General features: G+C 39.5%; 1 protein-coding gene across 4 annotated transcripts in view; it reads right to left on the bottom strand.

The window, feature by feature from the left end:
• The window catches only part of COLGALT2 (collagen beta(1-O)galactosyltransferase 2), a 115,473-nt gene that overhangs the window by 27,128 nt on the left and 72,777 nt on the right, over positions 1-15,568 (bottom strand). For 3 of the 4 annotated variants that reach the window (XM_063810626.1, XM_524994.8, XM_009439480.5), the window contains exons 2-6: positions 15,429-15,539; positions 12,103-12,220; positions 10,624-10,758; positions 6,249-6,453; positions 874-993 (exon numbers count right to left, since the gene is read on the bottom strand). In XM_063810626.1, the coding sequence (XP_063666696.1) occupies positions 874-993; positions 6,249-6,453; positions 10,624-10,758; positions 12,103-12,220; positions 15,429-15,442 (592 nt within the window). In that variant the 5' untranslated portion in view covers positions 15,443-15,539. The remainder of the gene's footprint in view (positions 1-873; positions 994-6,248; positions 6,454-10,623; positions 10,759-12,102; positions 12,221-15,428; positions 15,540-15,568) is intronic. The other variant, XM_016933986.4, reaches the window with a different exon arrangement.

Here is a 15,568-nt window from a genome sequence, read left to right as displayed (position 1 = left end):
TGATGAATAATAGAAAATAGTCCCTGCTTTGGGAAGCCATTTCAACATCTTCCCCTAGGTTAGGTGGATTGGTTACTTTCTCTTTTAGCCACCATTGTACATCACACATAATAAAAAGCATAGCTACTGATGACTGAGCACAGCAATTCATGCATCATGCCAGACCCAGAGGCAATAACAATAGTGTTTAAGGACATGAACTTTGGAGATAGCAAGATGGGTTCAAATCCCAGTTTGTCATTTGTTTAGCAGAATGATCTAGGGCAAGTTACTTAAGGTAACATCTCATTGTTTTTCATCTTTAATATGGGCATAATAAAACCCCTTCATTGAGTTGTTGCAAGGATTAATGGAACAATGTACAAAAAGTGCTTAGCATTTTATGATGTAACAGTGATATCTGTTACATCATGAGCTATTATTAAGTTAAAGTCATAACTACTGTGGCTGTATATTAGCCTTTTTACATATACCATAATGAATCTGCCCAAAAACCCTGGAAGTTTTCATTATTTCCATTTTACAACTAAGGATATTACTTGCTCAAAGTCATATAATTAGAAAGCAGCCAAGTTAGGGTTTAAGTCCACACCACAAAACACTATTATAGCACTTATCAGATCTTTTGGAAAGTATTTACTTGTGTACCCAGCGCTCTTCCAGGATGGGAAGCTCCCAGATGGCAAAGACCTTGTCATATTCATATTTCCCATAGGAAAAATTTAGGAAAGAATGAACAAATAAATAGCTATGTATTCAGCCAGGGGAGACTGATGGCTGTGAGATTCCAATCCTGGAAGAGGAGGGAAGTGGCTGGTATGGTCACTGTGGCAATGGAACGAGAGCCATCCCCTCCGCTCCTGGGTCACTCACTCATTGCTTCAATCTGCACATGGATGAGGTTCTCGATGTCTTCCTGCAGTGTCTGATGGGGCTTCAGGGGGATGGGCAGGTAGCCATAGTGCTCTCTGTTGCAGAGGTACATCTGGATGCCTGAGGATCCAAGAGAGGGACAAAGCCAACAATCAGAAAACATACTGCTGAGTGACAAGTAAGGAGAAGGAACCTGAACTGTGTCTGATGCTGAGTTTGACACTGCAATTAAATAAGTGGTTGTTTCAGGTATGTCTATAGACCTAAAAAATGCTCCTTTATTAAAAAAGTAAAACACAGCATTGGGGACTAATAAAAACACTGGGTTATTCTTCAGCCCAGAGGAAATTGATTTTTTCCCTCTGAAGAAAAAGCAAACTCATGGCCTGGAATGAACAAAAAAGGCATGAAAGGATCAAAAGGGAGGCAAGGAATTCCCATTCCGGAGAGCAGAATGGAACACTGTAATCCACCTACAGGAAATAACAAGAAAATGAGGAATGAAATCCACATTTGATATGAAAGCAAACAGGAAAATTCTGTAACGCTGACAGATTATTAAAGCTAAATCTAGGCATACATAGAACAAAAAACGAAAAAACAAAGGCAATTTAAAATTCTCCAAGATTCTCCCTGGTTTTATTGCTTCCCTTAGCAGGCATGGATTTGGAGCCAACCAACAGACATGAAACTTCCAAAATCAGTTCATATAGAGAAAAAAGAGTCTGCATTTCAGAATGTCCTGTTAAGAACCTGTAGTGTGACAATACCAGAAGTATGCAATACCCTTCTCATATTCAAATTGTTCTTCATAGCCCCACCTGATAACTTGCAGAGTTATAAGGCATCTGTGTTTAACCAGACAGCTAGAAATATAGGAATCAGGATTGTCTCATACACATCATTGGTCAGCAATTGACACTCCTGATCAATGAAAAGACTGCTTAGTGAAAAGGATGAGTCCGCCATGTATCCAAGCCTCTGGTCCATGTATCCAAGCCTCTGATTTGTTAATTGCGATAATCGTCAGTGTTTTCCGGAGAGATAATTATCTGCATAGGGACTCCTCTATTTTGTGCAGATGAAATTTCCTCCAGTCAGCTACATCATCTGTCAAATCAGGTGAAGCTGTCTCATGGCATTAACAGAGAGGAAGGAGAAAAGAAAATAACCTTTATTCCCTGCTTTTACTGAATCTGGCTTGAATCAAGGCTGGTCTACCAAGCACTGTCCCTTCTCTTGCCTTCACCGAGCAAACTCATTAGTTCTGCTGTTTGCCCACATGAATGCTTCTGGGGAGCTTCAAAGTGCACCTTCTTGTAAAGTCATGATGAATTCAGGAAGTGGAAGGAAAAATATATTAAAGTTGCATCTCTACCCTAATTAGGCAAACCATTTTACCATTTAACTTTCTGAGGCTTCCATAAAAAAATGATATGATACCTATCCAAACTATCCAACAAGTGTGAGGGTACAAGGAAGGCATTTTTTAGACATGCAAGACCATAATATATTTACTTGCCATCATACTTTCTCAGAAAGCTGCTGGATGATGTGAGAGAAGGATGAGGAGGAAAGGAAGGAAGAGGAGGAGGAGGAAGAAGAGGAGGACGATTATTACCAGCAAGAAAGATTATAAACAACACGAACAGGAGAGTCAGTGTATAAGAGAAGAGAAATAAGTCTTACGTTGATAGCTTCAGCACCACTTGGATTAGAATATATTAGAAAGCTCCAGAACAGACATCTTCACAAATATGCAAAAAAGGACATCTGACAAATCTGGACATTCTGAGAGGAGTTTGAGGTAATTAGTGATTAGTTTTGGATCATACTAGTAATAATAAAACTAAGCAAAAAAGGTAATTATTAAAGGAATTGCCTCCAAAGAAAATTAATGGCAAACGAAAACTAATCACAGCCTATGAATGACCAAGCTTGGAGTTAGGCTTGCATGATTACAACAAGAACACTGACCATCAATCTGTTTGAAATTACAATGGGAGAACAGGGTGATGAGAAGAATGTGTTTGCATGCAGAGGGCAAAAAGGAAGAAAAAGAGCTAACTCCTCACAGTCTATAGTGGAGAGTCAACAAATAATGCCCACGGTGAAGCCAGAAAATCAAGAAGTAGCAATGCATGCATATTATTTAACATGGAAGTAAATAAGAGATAAAAGTGGTTGCCTTCTGGAGGACAGAAGTGATGCAGGGTGATGTGCAGGGGACTGTTCATGTCTTAATAAACCATGGGGAAGTATATGAATACTTTCAACCATGTGCATGGGCAGTTTGATAACAGAAAATTTAAAAGAAAATGTGTTAATAATTAGATAAAGTCTATGAAAGAGTCTGCACTCCCAGTGAATGCTGCTTCTGGGGAAGACAATTTTTCTTTTGAAAAAGAAAAGTGAATTACGCTACATTTTGAAGGACTTTGTTTTTCTTTTAAACATATTAAACATTTTCTTGTACTCATATAGTACCTTAATATTGCAGATTGATATAATTATCCCTATCTTTGGTGATGAAAAATCAGATTCAGGCTGTCACTTGTCCAAGGTCACATAGTTAAGTCATTAGTGCCAAATCTTTGTCCCTAAAGAGCCAATTCCAAGTGCTTTCTACCCACTCAGTAATTGGAAGCTCAGTTCCAAGACCATTAGTCACTAGGGGTTTGCCATCCCTCCACAAGGGTACAAATTTGATCACTACCAGTGGTGTTCAGGATCTGTCTGCCCATTGCCCATATCACTCGCCTCTTTTGGCTCACATCAGACATTTGGAAGACGACTGGCTGGCGCTGGGATGATTCCTGTGGCCATGATACAGAACCCAGATCACTGGCCACAATGGGAGGTGAACTCTTGACCCTGGACTCATTACAGCCACAGAGACGCGCCTATGACCATATGTGCTCTCTTCTTGGGCTAGAAGGGTGGCCAAGCCCCGCTCACCAGCACACTTGGATTGCTCCTCACTCATCACCCACATGGGGCAATGGCTAGAGTCTGGGGTGAAAGATTTAGGACCAAGGTTTGTGGTTGGATGGTCCTGCCTGGGACATAGATGATACACAGCTAGGGAGCTTCAGAAGAGTGAGAACGAAAGAATACCAATCATATTTCATGAAGAAAGAGGAAAGTGCTTTGCTTTGAAACTAAGGAAGGAAGAGCCTGGAGACATGCCCTGGGCTGCACATGACTCCCAGGCTCATTCATGTTTCTCTCGAAAATACTTAGAGATAAGTACAATATTACCTTAAAATCCACAGTTGTCAAGAAAGACCTTTCATTTCCCCAAAATGACAGTGACTCTTTCCTGCCTTGACTCCTGCCCTGTTCATGGTCTGCACCACCAGTCTGGCCCTTAGCTTTCACTGCTTCATGACTATTAGTTGTGTTTTCACATGTAAAAATCTTAACTCCCAACTAACACCGTGCCAGGAACAGAAGGAAACACTTGGGAGTTCATCCTCTCTCTTGCCTTTTCTATCTCCTCTTCCTAAATGAGTCACCAAACAACTTTGGGTGTCTACCTGCTTTCAATGTTCCAAAAGAGCCTTTGCAAAGTCTGACCAATAACACACAAAATCCTGGTGAACAGGCCAAGCACAGGGGAGAGCTGAAAAATTCCTGCTTAACCTGAATCATTTTTCCTATACCAATATCCAGGTATTGGTTTCATACAATGTATCATAATAATTTAGTGCATTGGGTCATAATAATGCTTTGTGCAGTGACTATAAAGGAGGACTCTGTTCGGCAGTGCCATTCGTGTAATTGTTAATATCTCACTTTCTTGGAACATCCTAACTTCAACCTCTGAAGGAAAGGGATTGGCACTCAAAGGACTCAAAAAGCCCTGATTTTGCTTCCCATCCTGGGGAAGTCAGAGCAAATCACAGACCAACTGAAAGAAGGAGTTTCCATTAACACTGACATAGGAATCTTTGCAAAAAACTTCCAATCATATGAGGATTGCTTTTGCCTAGACACAAGGGCTACAAAATGCCTACACCTGGCCAAAGGGTCTAAATTGCTCCAGCAGCCAAGGGGGAAATCAGCCTGACCCATTTCTACCAAACATTCTTATTCTCAGCAAATCTACAACTGATGAGTGGGACACCTATGGCTTTAAGGAGAGTCTGATGTGTGAATTGTAGCTTGAATTTGTATTAACATTCTCATCTGCCAGCCACTTCCTCAGCTGCCGGAGGATCTTTGCACCATCTTTTCCACCCTCAGTTATATGGCCACAGTGAGTTTATTCACCATCTTCTTGGTTTATGAACCTATTTTTGCTAGTGGTTAAGTGACATATTTCTGGCACATTAATAATGGGACCCGACTTCTGTCAGGAAAGTCTGAATTATCCTAACAAAGCTTTGCTCTGTTAGATGCCACGTTTCTTGCTGTTGAACTGCTCTTGTGAATTGTGTCCTCCTGAAGCAAGTGTAGGGTGAAATGAGAGAAATAACTTTCCTTCCTGTTGACTTGTCTTTCTCAAAAATCTCCAGGCCCCACTAGAAATTCTTTCCCAGTGGTTCATAAAAGACTTCAGTCTCGCTTTGCCTCTCCTTCCATGGGGACTGAGGCTGAGACTGTTCGGTGCCTCTTTATCTGTTCTTTCCTTCTTCTAGAGTGTGAAAATTGCAGTGCATGCATGCAGAGAATAAAGACGACATTCTGAGCCTCCCTTACAGTGAGGTATTGTCCTGGGACTAAGCTCTAGCTAACAGGATTTGCATGGAAGTACTGCATTCAATTTCTGGATTGCACCCTTCAAGGGACAGGGAGAGTTCTCCCTGTTGTTTCTGCCTTGCTGGCTGGAACGCATCCGTGGTGGTGAGACACCTGGGACTCCACAATTAAGGGCAGTACCTCGTGGAGCGTGAGAAGCAATACACAAGAAGCCTGGGACTCTGAACACTTTGTGGAACAAAGCCACTACAGCAGCTCAGACTTTTTCAAGAAGAAATAAACTTCCATTTTTAAAGTCTGGGGTCTTTGCCAGTGTTGTTTTAGGCCTCTGTGACAGTTTCCTAATTAATAAATGAACTTCTATAATAAACAATTGCAATGCAGTAGCACCACAGAGAACCAATCACCTTCTCATAATTCCCAATATCACCACCAGTCCCTCCAACTCAAAATAGAGTGGGTTCCTGGGTAGAGGCCAGCCCTGGCTCTTGGTCATTTGTGCTCCCAGGGACAGCAACATAGAGGGTGCTGGTATGGTTATTGCAGACAATTTACTGCCTCTCACTACCAGAAATATGAGGGTATTTTTTTTTAATAAAATGCACAAAACAAAAGAGCTGGTCATTTTGCTGTGTCTCCATTGTGGCACTACAACCAAAGACAAACAGTACCTGCTTGCCTGCTGGAGAAGGCAAAGACAATGATGTCATCAAAGGTCCAGGTGTAGTCCTGGTGTGGGGGGTAGAAAGTCAGCTTGTCCGATGCCTCCTTCCTGAGGTCAATTAGGAAGGTGGAGTGGACCATGGGGACGGGGAAGCAGCCTGTCCTCTTCCATTCTCGAATCTGAACGTAGTCTGGGGTCCTCTTATAGAAGCCCTGTAAAAGAGCAAATAGGTGGGTGTGTTTTCTGATTTGAAATCTTTATCCTTCTCAGTCATTTGCTAGACTGATTCTTTTCAAGTCATCACCAGCTATATACAAGCTCCCAAACAAAGCCACCTTCACTCCTCTTTTCATGGCCTATGAATTTCCAAGTGAGCACAAGAAATGCTGTCTACATATAAAATAATACTAAAAGGGTCTTGATATAAGAAGTAACTTTGATTTCAGCATACCTCTTGATTTAATAATTTCATAAAAGTGTATTTTATGTTGACTTATGATTAAATATGAAGCATGAGTATTAAGAAGTGGCAGAGCAGTTAAGGGCACAGGTTCCAGTGTCAGACTCCCTGAGTTCAAATCCCACCTCAGCTACTTATTGTCTGTAGGTATGGGTCAAGTGACTCAACCTTGCTGCGCTTATTTCCTCATCTCTAAAACAGGGATGACGGCACTATCTACTCCATGGGGTTAGCTGTAAAATTTAAGTAAGGTAGAACCTGAATAGTGTTGAGACTACTGCCCAGCACCAAGAATGTATCAGCAAATACCGGCTCCTATTAAAATGACATTACACTGTGGCTAATATTTGTAATTAAACATGCATTACTTAGATACACAAATGAGGGTCTTCTTTCAATGCAGTTACTTAGTCAATATTCTGGTGAAGCTGCAGCTGCTCCACAGTTTTTGGGGATTCAGGTTCTGAAACGTCCTTCTGCATAAGCACACAGGACAACCAATTTCCTTATTCCAAAGCTTGAATCATTTCCAGAAAAGATGAAGATATATCTCAACAAAACATGCTTACGAAACATACTTGTGGAAGCTTTGCCAGGCATTTTGGAAAATGTTCTAGGTGATGGCAAGCTCACTGGAATGAGTGTTAAGTTTTGCAAAGCCAGCACTCTGAAGGGCACCATACTCTGGAAGTTCTTATGTGTTCATTAATCAGTTGCATCACTTCATGGTTACATTTCCTGTTGTAATTCAGCATCCACACATAAGGTGCTACAGCCTCATCTACTTCTCTGACATTCCCTTCAGGTTCTAGAAGAGTGTCCTAGCTGAGCTAACCCTAATGCCGACCCCATGATAAGGGAGGAGGATCACAAATGAGGACTCAGAAGATGTGGGTCTCAGAGTCATCTTAATCACCTTCTAGCCGTTTGATCTTAGTCCATGCCTACCCTCTTTGAGCCTGAGTTTTTTCTCCTGAAAAATGGATAACAGCTGCTCTGTCAATCTCATAGAGCTGCAGAATGAATCACATGTGATAAGGTCTATGAACATATTTTGGGAACTGCAATTCATTATATGAAGTATTATCATTACTGTAATGTTTTTATTAGCCTTTAACTTAAGGATCATTTAACATCCTCTATGGTTTTCCTAATACTTCAGCTTATGAGCAGTCTTCCAAGAGATAAAGGGGACTCGGGTTTTTTAAAGGGCTGCCTAAGTACTTGTGTCTAATATAAAGTTCTAGATTACTTAGGAACAATATTCCCAGAATGATTAGCTTGGAAAATCCATGATGATGATGAATCATTGAATATCCTTGGGGTGGGGGTGAGAAGGAAGGAAGCAGGGAGAGTGAGGGAGAATAAATGTGCCTCCTGCAAAGAGGCAGAGATGATGAATGTGTTTCTTTTTCCACATAAATTGAATCCTGTTGGTAATAATTCCTGTTCATTGGCCAGACAACATCAAGGACATTTTGTTTTGAATGAGTTTAAAGGCTCTGGGAACCAGGTCCTGCTTTGAACTTATGAAGTCACTGGCCCTTTCTATTCTTGCTCTAGTAGAGACTAACTGGGATGGTAGAAAGCCAAAAATAAATGGAGGAAAATAATACTTGTCCCTAAGTTGCTCAGAATTTAGTTTTACTGTACAAAACAGGTGAGCACATTTCTCCTATTTGTTTTTAAGCCTGAAAGTAAATAAGGAGATAATACAAATTTGTAGGCTGCGGCCACTAGGATAACCCACCCTTGTTGCTGATGTCAAAGCACAACTCATTAAAAACAACCCTCAAGTGATTCTGCCATGTGAAGCACTGAAAATGTATGAATTTAAACCAATATAATGTTTTCTCCCAAGGAAGTGAATGGCTGTTAGAAATATGAACATATTACCTTCCCAAAAGAGACACAGAAAATAGCACGCATTCAAAATCTCTTACAGCTAGAAGAAATAATTACAACAAAAGAGGAATGCTTCATCCAGTGGTGTACTGGACCACACATTGTTAAATTTTCAGAAAGTTTGCAAACCAGTTGACATGTTGATAGCTTGGAATCCATAAAAACAAAAATCACGTTAATCCCCACCACTCTAATGACACCTCATGTGGCAGTTTTACATGTTTTTAATAGCTGTATCATCAAGTGGCTACACTGCAGTTTACTTAACCTTTCCCTTAGCTTAACAACATTTAAGCTGTTTGCATGGTGGGAGTATTTAAACCATAAACATTGGCAATGCTACCAACTAGGGTTTTTCCCACAAAGAGCCAGTTACTAAACATTTATCAGCACACTACTGACCTTATTTCTCATCCCAAACAAAACCAAATATAAAGGGGAGACTCAAACTTTAGCCCTTTGGCCATGAGAATACATTGAACATACTCCCCCTTTTTTTGAGACAGGGTCTCAGTTGCTTAGGCTGCAGTGCAGTGATGTGATCATAGCTCACTGCAGCCTCAACTTCTTGGGCTCAAGCAATACTCCCTGCTCAGCCTCCCGAATAGATGGAACTATAGGTGTGCACGACACCACAACTGGTTAATTTTTTGATTTGTTGTAGAGATGTGGTTTCGCCATGTTGCTCATGTTGGTCTCAAACTCCTGGGTTCAAGTAATTGTCCCAGCTCAGCTTCCCAAAGTGTTGAAATTACAGGCATGAGACACTGCTCCTGGCCAACATATTTTGCTTAGCACATTTTTATCCTACATTGATACATATTACATTAATCAGTTGAATTTATCTAATTCTTTAATTAAAGAATAAAAAATATAACCAGCCATGAGCATTCACTAAAACAGACCACTATTTTGAAGATTTTACTATGAAAAAAAGAAATAATAAAAAATCAAACCTTTTTTAACTTGAATTTTATAAAAATAACCTACCATGGTAGTTTTCATTATTAGAACTCTTTGGAAATAAATTTGGCAACATACATCGAAGGTCATTGAAATATTTGTACTTTTTTTTTTTTTTTTCTTTTTTGAGAGGGAGTCTCGCTCTGTCACCCAGGCTGGAGCGCAGTGGCGCGACCTCGGCTCACTGCAAGCTCCGCCTCCCAAGTTCACGCCATTCTCCTGCCTCAGCCTTCCGAGTAGCTGGGACTACAGGCGCCCAACACCACGCCTGGCTAATTTTTTATATTTTTAGTAGAGATGGGGTTTCACCATGTTAGCCAGGATGGTCTCAATCTCCTGACCTTGTAATCCGCCCGCCTTGGCCTCCCAAAGTGCTGGGATCACAGGTGTGAGCCACTGCTTCTGGCATATTTGTACTCTTTGACTCAGTAATTCCACTTCTAAAAAGCTATCCTAAGGATATAATCTTAAATGCTGAAAAATTATATTAATCATGACGGTCACGATAGTTAAAAAGTTGTGAATAATTTAAATGTTTTTCAAACCAAGATAAAGGTTAAGTAAATTGGAACATAGCCACTTGATGATAACACAGTTACTAAAAACGTGCAAGTTTCTATCTATGATGTTGTTACGGTGATGGGGATTTAACATCTGTCTTGTTGGTTTTCTTTTAAACTTTTTTTAATTTCTAAGTTTTTCTATAGTGTTCTTATGTTAGTTTTGTAAGGACAAAAAGAATTAATTAAAAATAGTAATTCCTGAATCAGGTGGGGGAAAGTACAAATTCCAGCATGCTTTATTGGCTAATTTGACGTTTCTAAGGCTAAGCTCTTTAGACTATTTTTTTCATAATAAATTAACACAGAAGAGCCCAACTGGGTGTAGCATTGGACCCAGATTTACTGCCCTTCCTAAAAAATGCTTGCTCTGGGAACACAATGACACGCATGTTTCAAGGGAGTAAACAAGAGAAAGGTGAATGGGACTACTGTTGACCGGGTGTTGCCTTGTTAAAACTAGTAGCCTTAATTCATTTAAGCAAAAGACTTGCCTTAGGGGTGATTCCGCACCAGAAATTAGAATACAGGCCCCGAGACTCCAGCATGGGGGCCACAATAGTTTTGTTTTCTGCAATCAGTAGATTGAGGGTCTGTGGATTAGTCAGGAAATTGTCAACATCTATGAACTAGGAAAAGAAAAGGATAATGTTAGGTGAAAAGGTACTTTTCAGTAATGAGTTTGAGAATAACCCAGCCCTTCTGAAGGATCCCAGAAACTTGCTCATGACATATGGAACCAGCTATCTATGTCCTCCTTATTGAAACCCATTGCAGCTAGGTGGCTTTCATTCAGTCAAAATATATTTAGTCTAACTTTCGTATGTTGGGCTCTGCATAAGGCACTAAGCAGTAAATTGGTGCTGCCATACTGGGCATAGCCTCAACCAGGAACCAACCTACACTTTGGCTAGTGTTTTAGGCACAAGATATTAATGGCTCCCAAGCCATTAAAGGTTCATTCAAAAACACTTATTGACTGCCCAGTCTAGGTACAGATGGGCATGCCTACTTAGCTTTTCTATAGTAATGCCAGAGTAGCTCAAAACAGATCTATCAATGAATTTTAATGTGACAAGTAGAATTTTTGTTTAAGTACATTATATCAACCCATGCTAACCAGTGAAGCTATTTCCTATTCTTAGAAGTCCATGTTAACAGTGATTTATTTAGACAGTATAACAACAGATTCTAATTTATAAAAGAAATAATCATACTGAACTATACACTGAAAAAGGGATAAATTGACAGATTTTACCTTTTGTAGGTTTTATCACAATAAAAAATTCAGAAGTCTTCATTTTTATGATAGTCCATCTGTTTACCCCAAATTTTGTGATTTAACATTTGTACACTTCAATGGCATTTAAACAGCTACACAATGTTAAATATTGTCAGTACAATTTGAAAACTTCTATGAAAGGATTTGTGTCACAAGTGTGCATGATACATTTTTGGGCAGATTTTCACTGTGGTTGAGGGGATGGGGATGGACATAAATTCTCCAAAGAGAGCATCACTGTGCCAAGCAACAGATGCTACTCCCCAGATCACTCAGGAGCAAAAGGGAACCATTTCAGAGCTGTTCAGCTGAATCACTTTTTTAGATAATTACTTTTTCATATCCCCCAAATTCTTCCAAAAAGTTGTAAGAACAACTTACATTGCTTTACCTACAGCCTTTCCTGTGAGCTAAAAATATGCAGAGTTCTTATGCCTGTTGCATGGCAGAGACCAAATAATTCAGGCACTTCTTCACTTACCCACTGAAAATGCATGTGGGCCTGAAGATGAAGTCCAGGTAGCCCAATCTTAAACTACCAAAAATTTCCTTGTGCCTTTCTTAAAAAGTGGGGGAGGCACTGCCTAATCAAAAAGGTTGTTTTGATTGCTTCCATGGTTCTAGTTTTTGGACGACTGATTTGGATACATCTGAGATGACAGTTGTCAAGAAATCAAACATCTGTTTTTACCAGAATGTAGTCTGACCATTTTTCCCTCGCAGTTCGAAGGGCTGCCTGTCGTAGTTTCATCACATGGGCAAACCGGGAGGTTGGCCAGTGCTTTGGTCCAATTTCATCAGGGTAAGACCTAAAATAATAATAATAGCTCATCATTATTGAGTGCCTACACGTACCAGGCTCTGTCCTAAATGTTTATATGTATTCATTTAATCTTCTATCAATCCCAGGAAGTAGATACTATTATTATTGTTATCATCATCCCCATATTACAGATGAGGAAACCGGAGCAATGAGAAGTCAAGTAACTCACTGCTCATTATATACAAGAATCTTTACATGAAATATTTCAATGGGTTCTCATGAGAGCCCTTTGAGGTGAGTACTACTATTCTCTGCATTTCACAGGTGAGGATATCAGGGTAGAGCAGTTAAGTCATTCATCCAATGTTACACAATGGGGCACAATCAAGATTTAAATCCAAGCAAAAAGCTCATGTTCCTAGACAATTTTTATACATCCCGACATCGAATAGATTTGGAGAGTATGCAGTGTAAAACATGAGTTTCCCAGGAAAATCAAAGGTTTAATCTACTTGTTGGAGTCTCCACAAATGATTCCACACAGCCTAACACATTGATCTATCTTAGGTAAAGTGAGGTCATGGGATCTCTATCAAGATTCACAAAACAGCCAGGCCAAGACTCCTTCATGGCCACATAGGCAAGTGGGTTGGAGCACACTCCAAAACCCTTCTGAAGGCACCCAGCTGGCACAGACATTGATACTGTTGCAGTAACCCAAAACTGGCCACCACTTCAAGATCTCATAGCTGCACTGGCAGTACATTTGTTTTAGTGAGTGAAAAACTGCAAAAACAATGAGACTGTAACTAAACAAATAAGGTTAATAAAACTATGTACAGCACAGGAATTCTCTGGAATATCTTCCCCAGTTATTGTTTCAATGAAAATCAGTGGAATTCTCATTTTTCTAAATATATTCCCCCCAAAAATGCCTGCTCTAATATTTTTTCACACTGACCTTGGCATATAATATATTTAGTCAAAACCTGGCTGCAGAGAACATTACCAAGGTGCAAAGAAGGGACACAAAGTATTTCTGTGCCATTTTTGTTAGGCCAAACTCCATTATAAGGCACTCTAAAGGAGTGTTTACAATCTTTTACGGTGTTCAGACTTCACTGTTAAATTTTGCTTGATATACGGTCCATGGGCTTGGATTTGAGAAATACATATGTATATATTATAATATATCATATTTATATATATTTCTTTATAATATAAATATTTATAATAATTCTTACATATAGAAAGACTAGAAGAATAGAAACTTGTTCTGGAATGGCATTTATTATTACTATAATACAAATTTGGCTTTCAATAAATGACTTCTCTGGGGAAGAAATTCAGGCAACTCCTTCATTCTATTTCTACAGTTCCTTAAAGTAAAATTGTAGTAGCTTTGGGAACATTTATAATAGTAAGTTTTAAATACATTTATTCTTGTTCTTATTTGTTCATCCAACCAGTATTAATTTAGTGCCTGCCAAGAATATGGCTCTGAGGGGAGAGGGGGAATATATAGTGTTTATATATTCTAGCCCCTGCCAAAGAACTTACAATTTATTTAGAAAAAAAATACATTAATTGCATAGGGGGAAAATGTTGGTTGCGTATATCATTGTGCCAAAAAGGATGACATAGAATATAAGCAATACAATTGTTGAGACAAAGGTAGGTATTTATAACTGAGTGATTAAGAATAGGTTTCTATAGTAGGCATGATTTAGGATAAGAGTTAGTTATAAAGAAGGAAAGGGTCTTCCAGGACCTGCACAAGCAATAGTGTGGGGTTTGGAGATAAAAGGAACGTTCTGGATAAAGCACATTTTCTTTTGGTGCTAAATTCATGGAATTTTAAAAATATGTCTTAGGTGTTTGAACTTTGTTCAGGTCCTAAAGAGTAAGTGAAGTATTTTTAGTAAAGAAATGAAACCATTTCATTTGTATTTGAGGTAGATTGATTTGACTGTATGGTATGTAGGATGACTTGGAGATAGAAGCAATTAATAAATTGCTATGGTGGCTGGGCACGGTGGCTCACACCTGTAATCTCAACACTTTGGGAGGTCAAGGCGGGCAGATCACAGGGTCAGAAGATCGAGACCATCCTGGCTAACATAGTGAAATCCCCTCTCTACTCAAAATACAAAAAAATAGCTGGGCGTGGTGGCACACACCTGTAGTCCCAGCTACTGGGGAGGCTGAAGCAGGAGAATTGCTTGAATCCAGGAGGCGGAGGTTGCAGTGGTGAGCCAAGACTGCACCACTGCACTCCAGCCTGGGTGACAGAGTGAGACTCTGTCTCAAAAAAAAAAAAAAAAAAAAAAAAAGAAATTGTTATGGTAACCAGGCACAAAGGCTCACACCTGTAATCCTGGCACTTTGGAAGGCCAAGGTGGGAGGAACGCTTGAGGCCAGGAGTTCAAGACCAGCCTGGACAACAGAGTGAGATCATGTCTCTACAAAAAATAAAAATAAAATTAGCCAGGCATAGTGGTGCATGGCTGTGGTCTTAGCTACTCAGGAGGTTGAGTGAGAGTATTGCCTGAACCCAGGAGTACAAGGTTACAGGGGAGCTATGATCATGCCACTGCACTCCAACTGGGGTGACAGAGTGAGACCCTGTCTTGAAAGAAAGAAGGAAAGAGAGAGAGAAAGAGAGACAGAGAGAGAGAAAGAAGAGAAGAGAAGCGAAGAAAAGAAAAGAAAGAAGAGAAGGAAAAGAAAGAAAGAAGAAATTTCTATGGTTAAGATAGGAAATTACCTAAATGAGCATCAGTAGGGGATCAATTAAATAATTATGGTAAATGCACATACAACAGTGATTACGCAGTAAAAAAAATGAAAATTAGCTCCTTAACTATTGCTATAGAATGATTATCAAGATATAAGTTGAAAAAAGCAAGGTGTATGTAGAAAGTATACACATTTTCACTATGATCCTCCAAATATAAAAGTTTATGTTTAAAATATGAATAAATAATATCAATATTTAAAAATATAAACTGTCATGGCAATTTATTTATAAAGTAATGAAAATCTGAACTTGGCTGGCAGCTGTGGGAGTAAACAGCAAGGGAGTACTGTGAAGATCTCTAAAAGGGAGAAATGGCAGATATTCAGAACTCACATAGCTACAGAAATGAAAGACAATGAAAAGTCACATGTACCTCCAAACCTGGAAGCCCTAAAGAGCTAGTTAAAGAGGAAGGGTAAATAATGAGTTTACAAATTTCGCACTTGCTACTCACTCTGGTTCATCCATAGGCCTCCACTCCACATAGTGATAGAGTCTCTGTACATTTTTCAACCACTCCCTGAATATTTCTGTTGTATTATCCACATTGTGATCAGTGGCTGCCCTGCATGAGAGAAAGCACAGTATAGTTTA

This window comes from Pan troglodytes, chromosome 1, assembly GCF_028858775.2.
Source record: "Pan troglodytes isolate AG18354 chromosome 1, NHGRI_mPanTro3-v2.0_pri, whole genome shotgun sequence".
NCBI lineage: Eukaryota > Metazoa > Chordata > Mammalia > Primates > Hominidae > Pan > Pan troglodytes.
The sequence above is the reverse complement of the archived record's forward strand: the minus strand, read 5'-3'. Positions and strand labels throughout refer to the sequence as shown.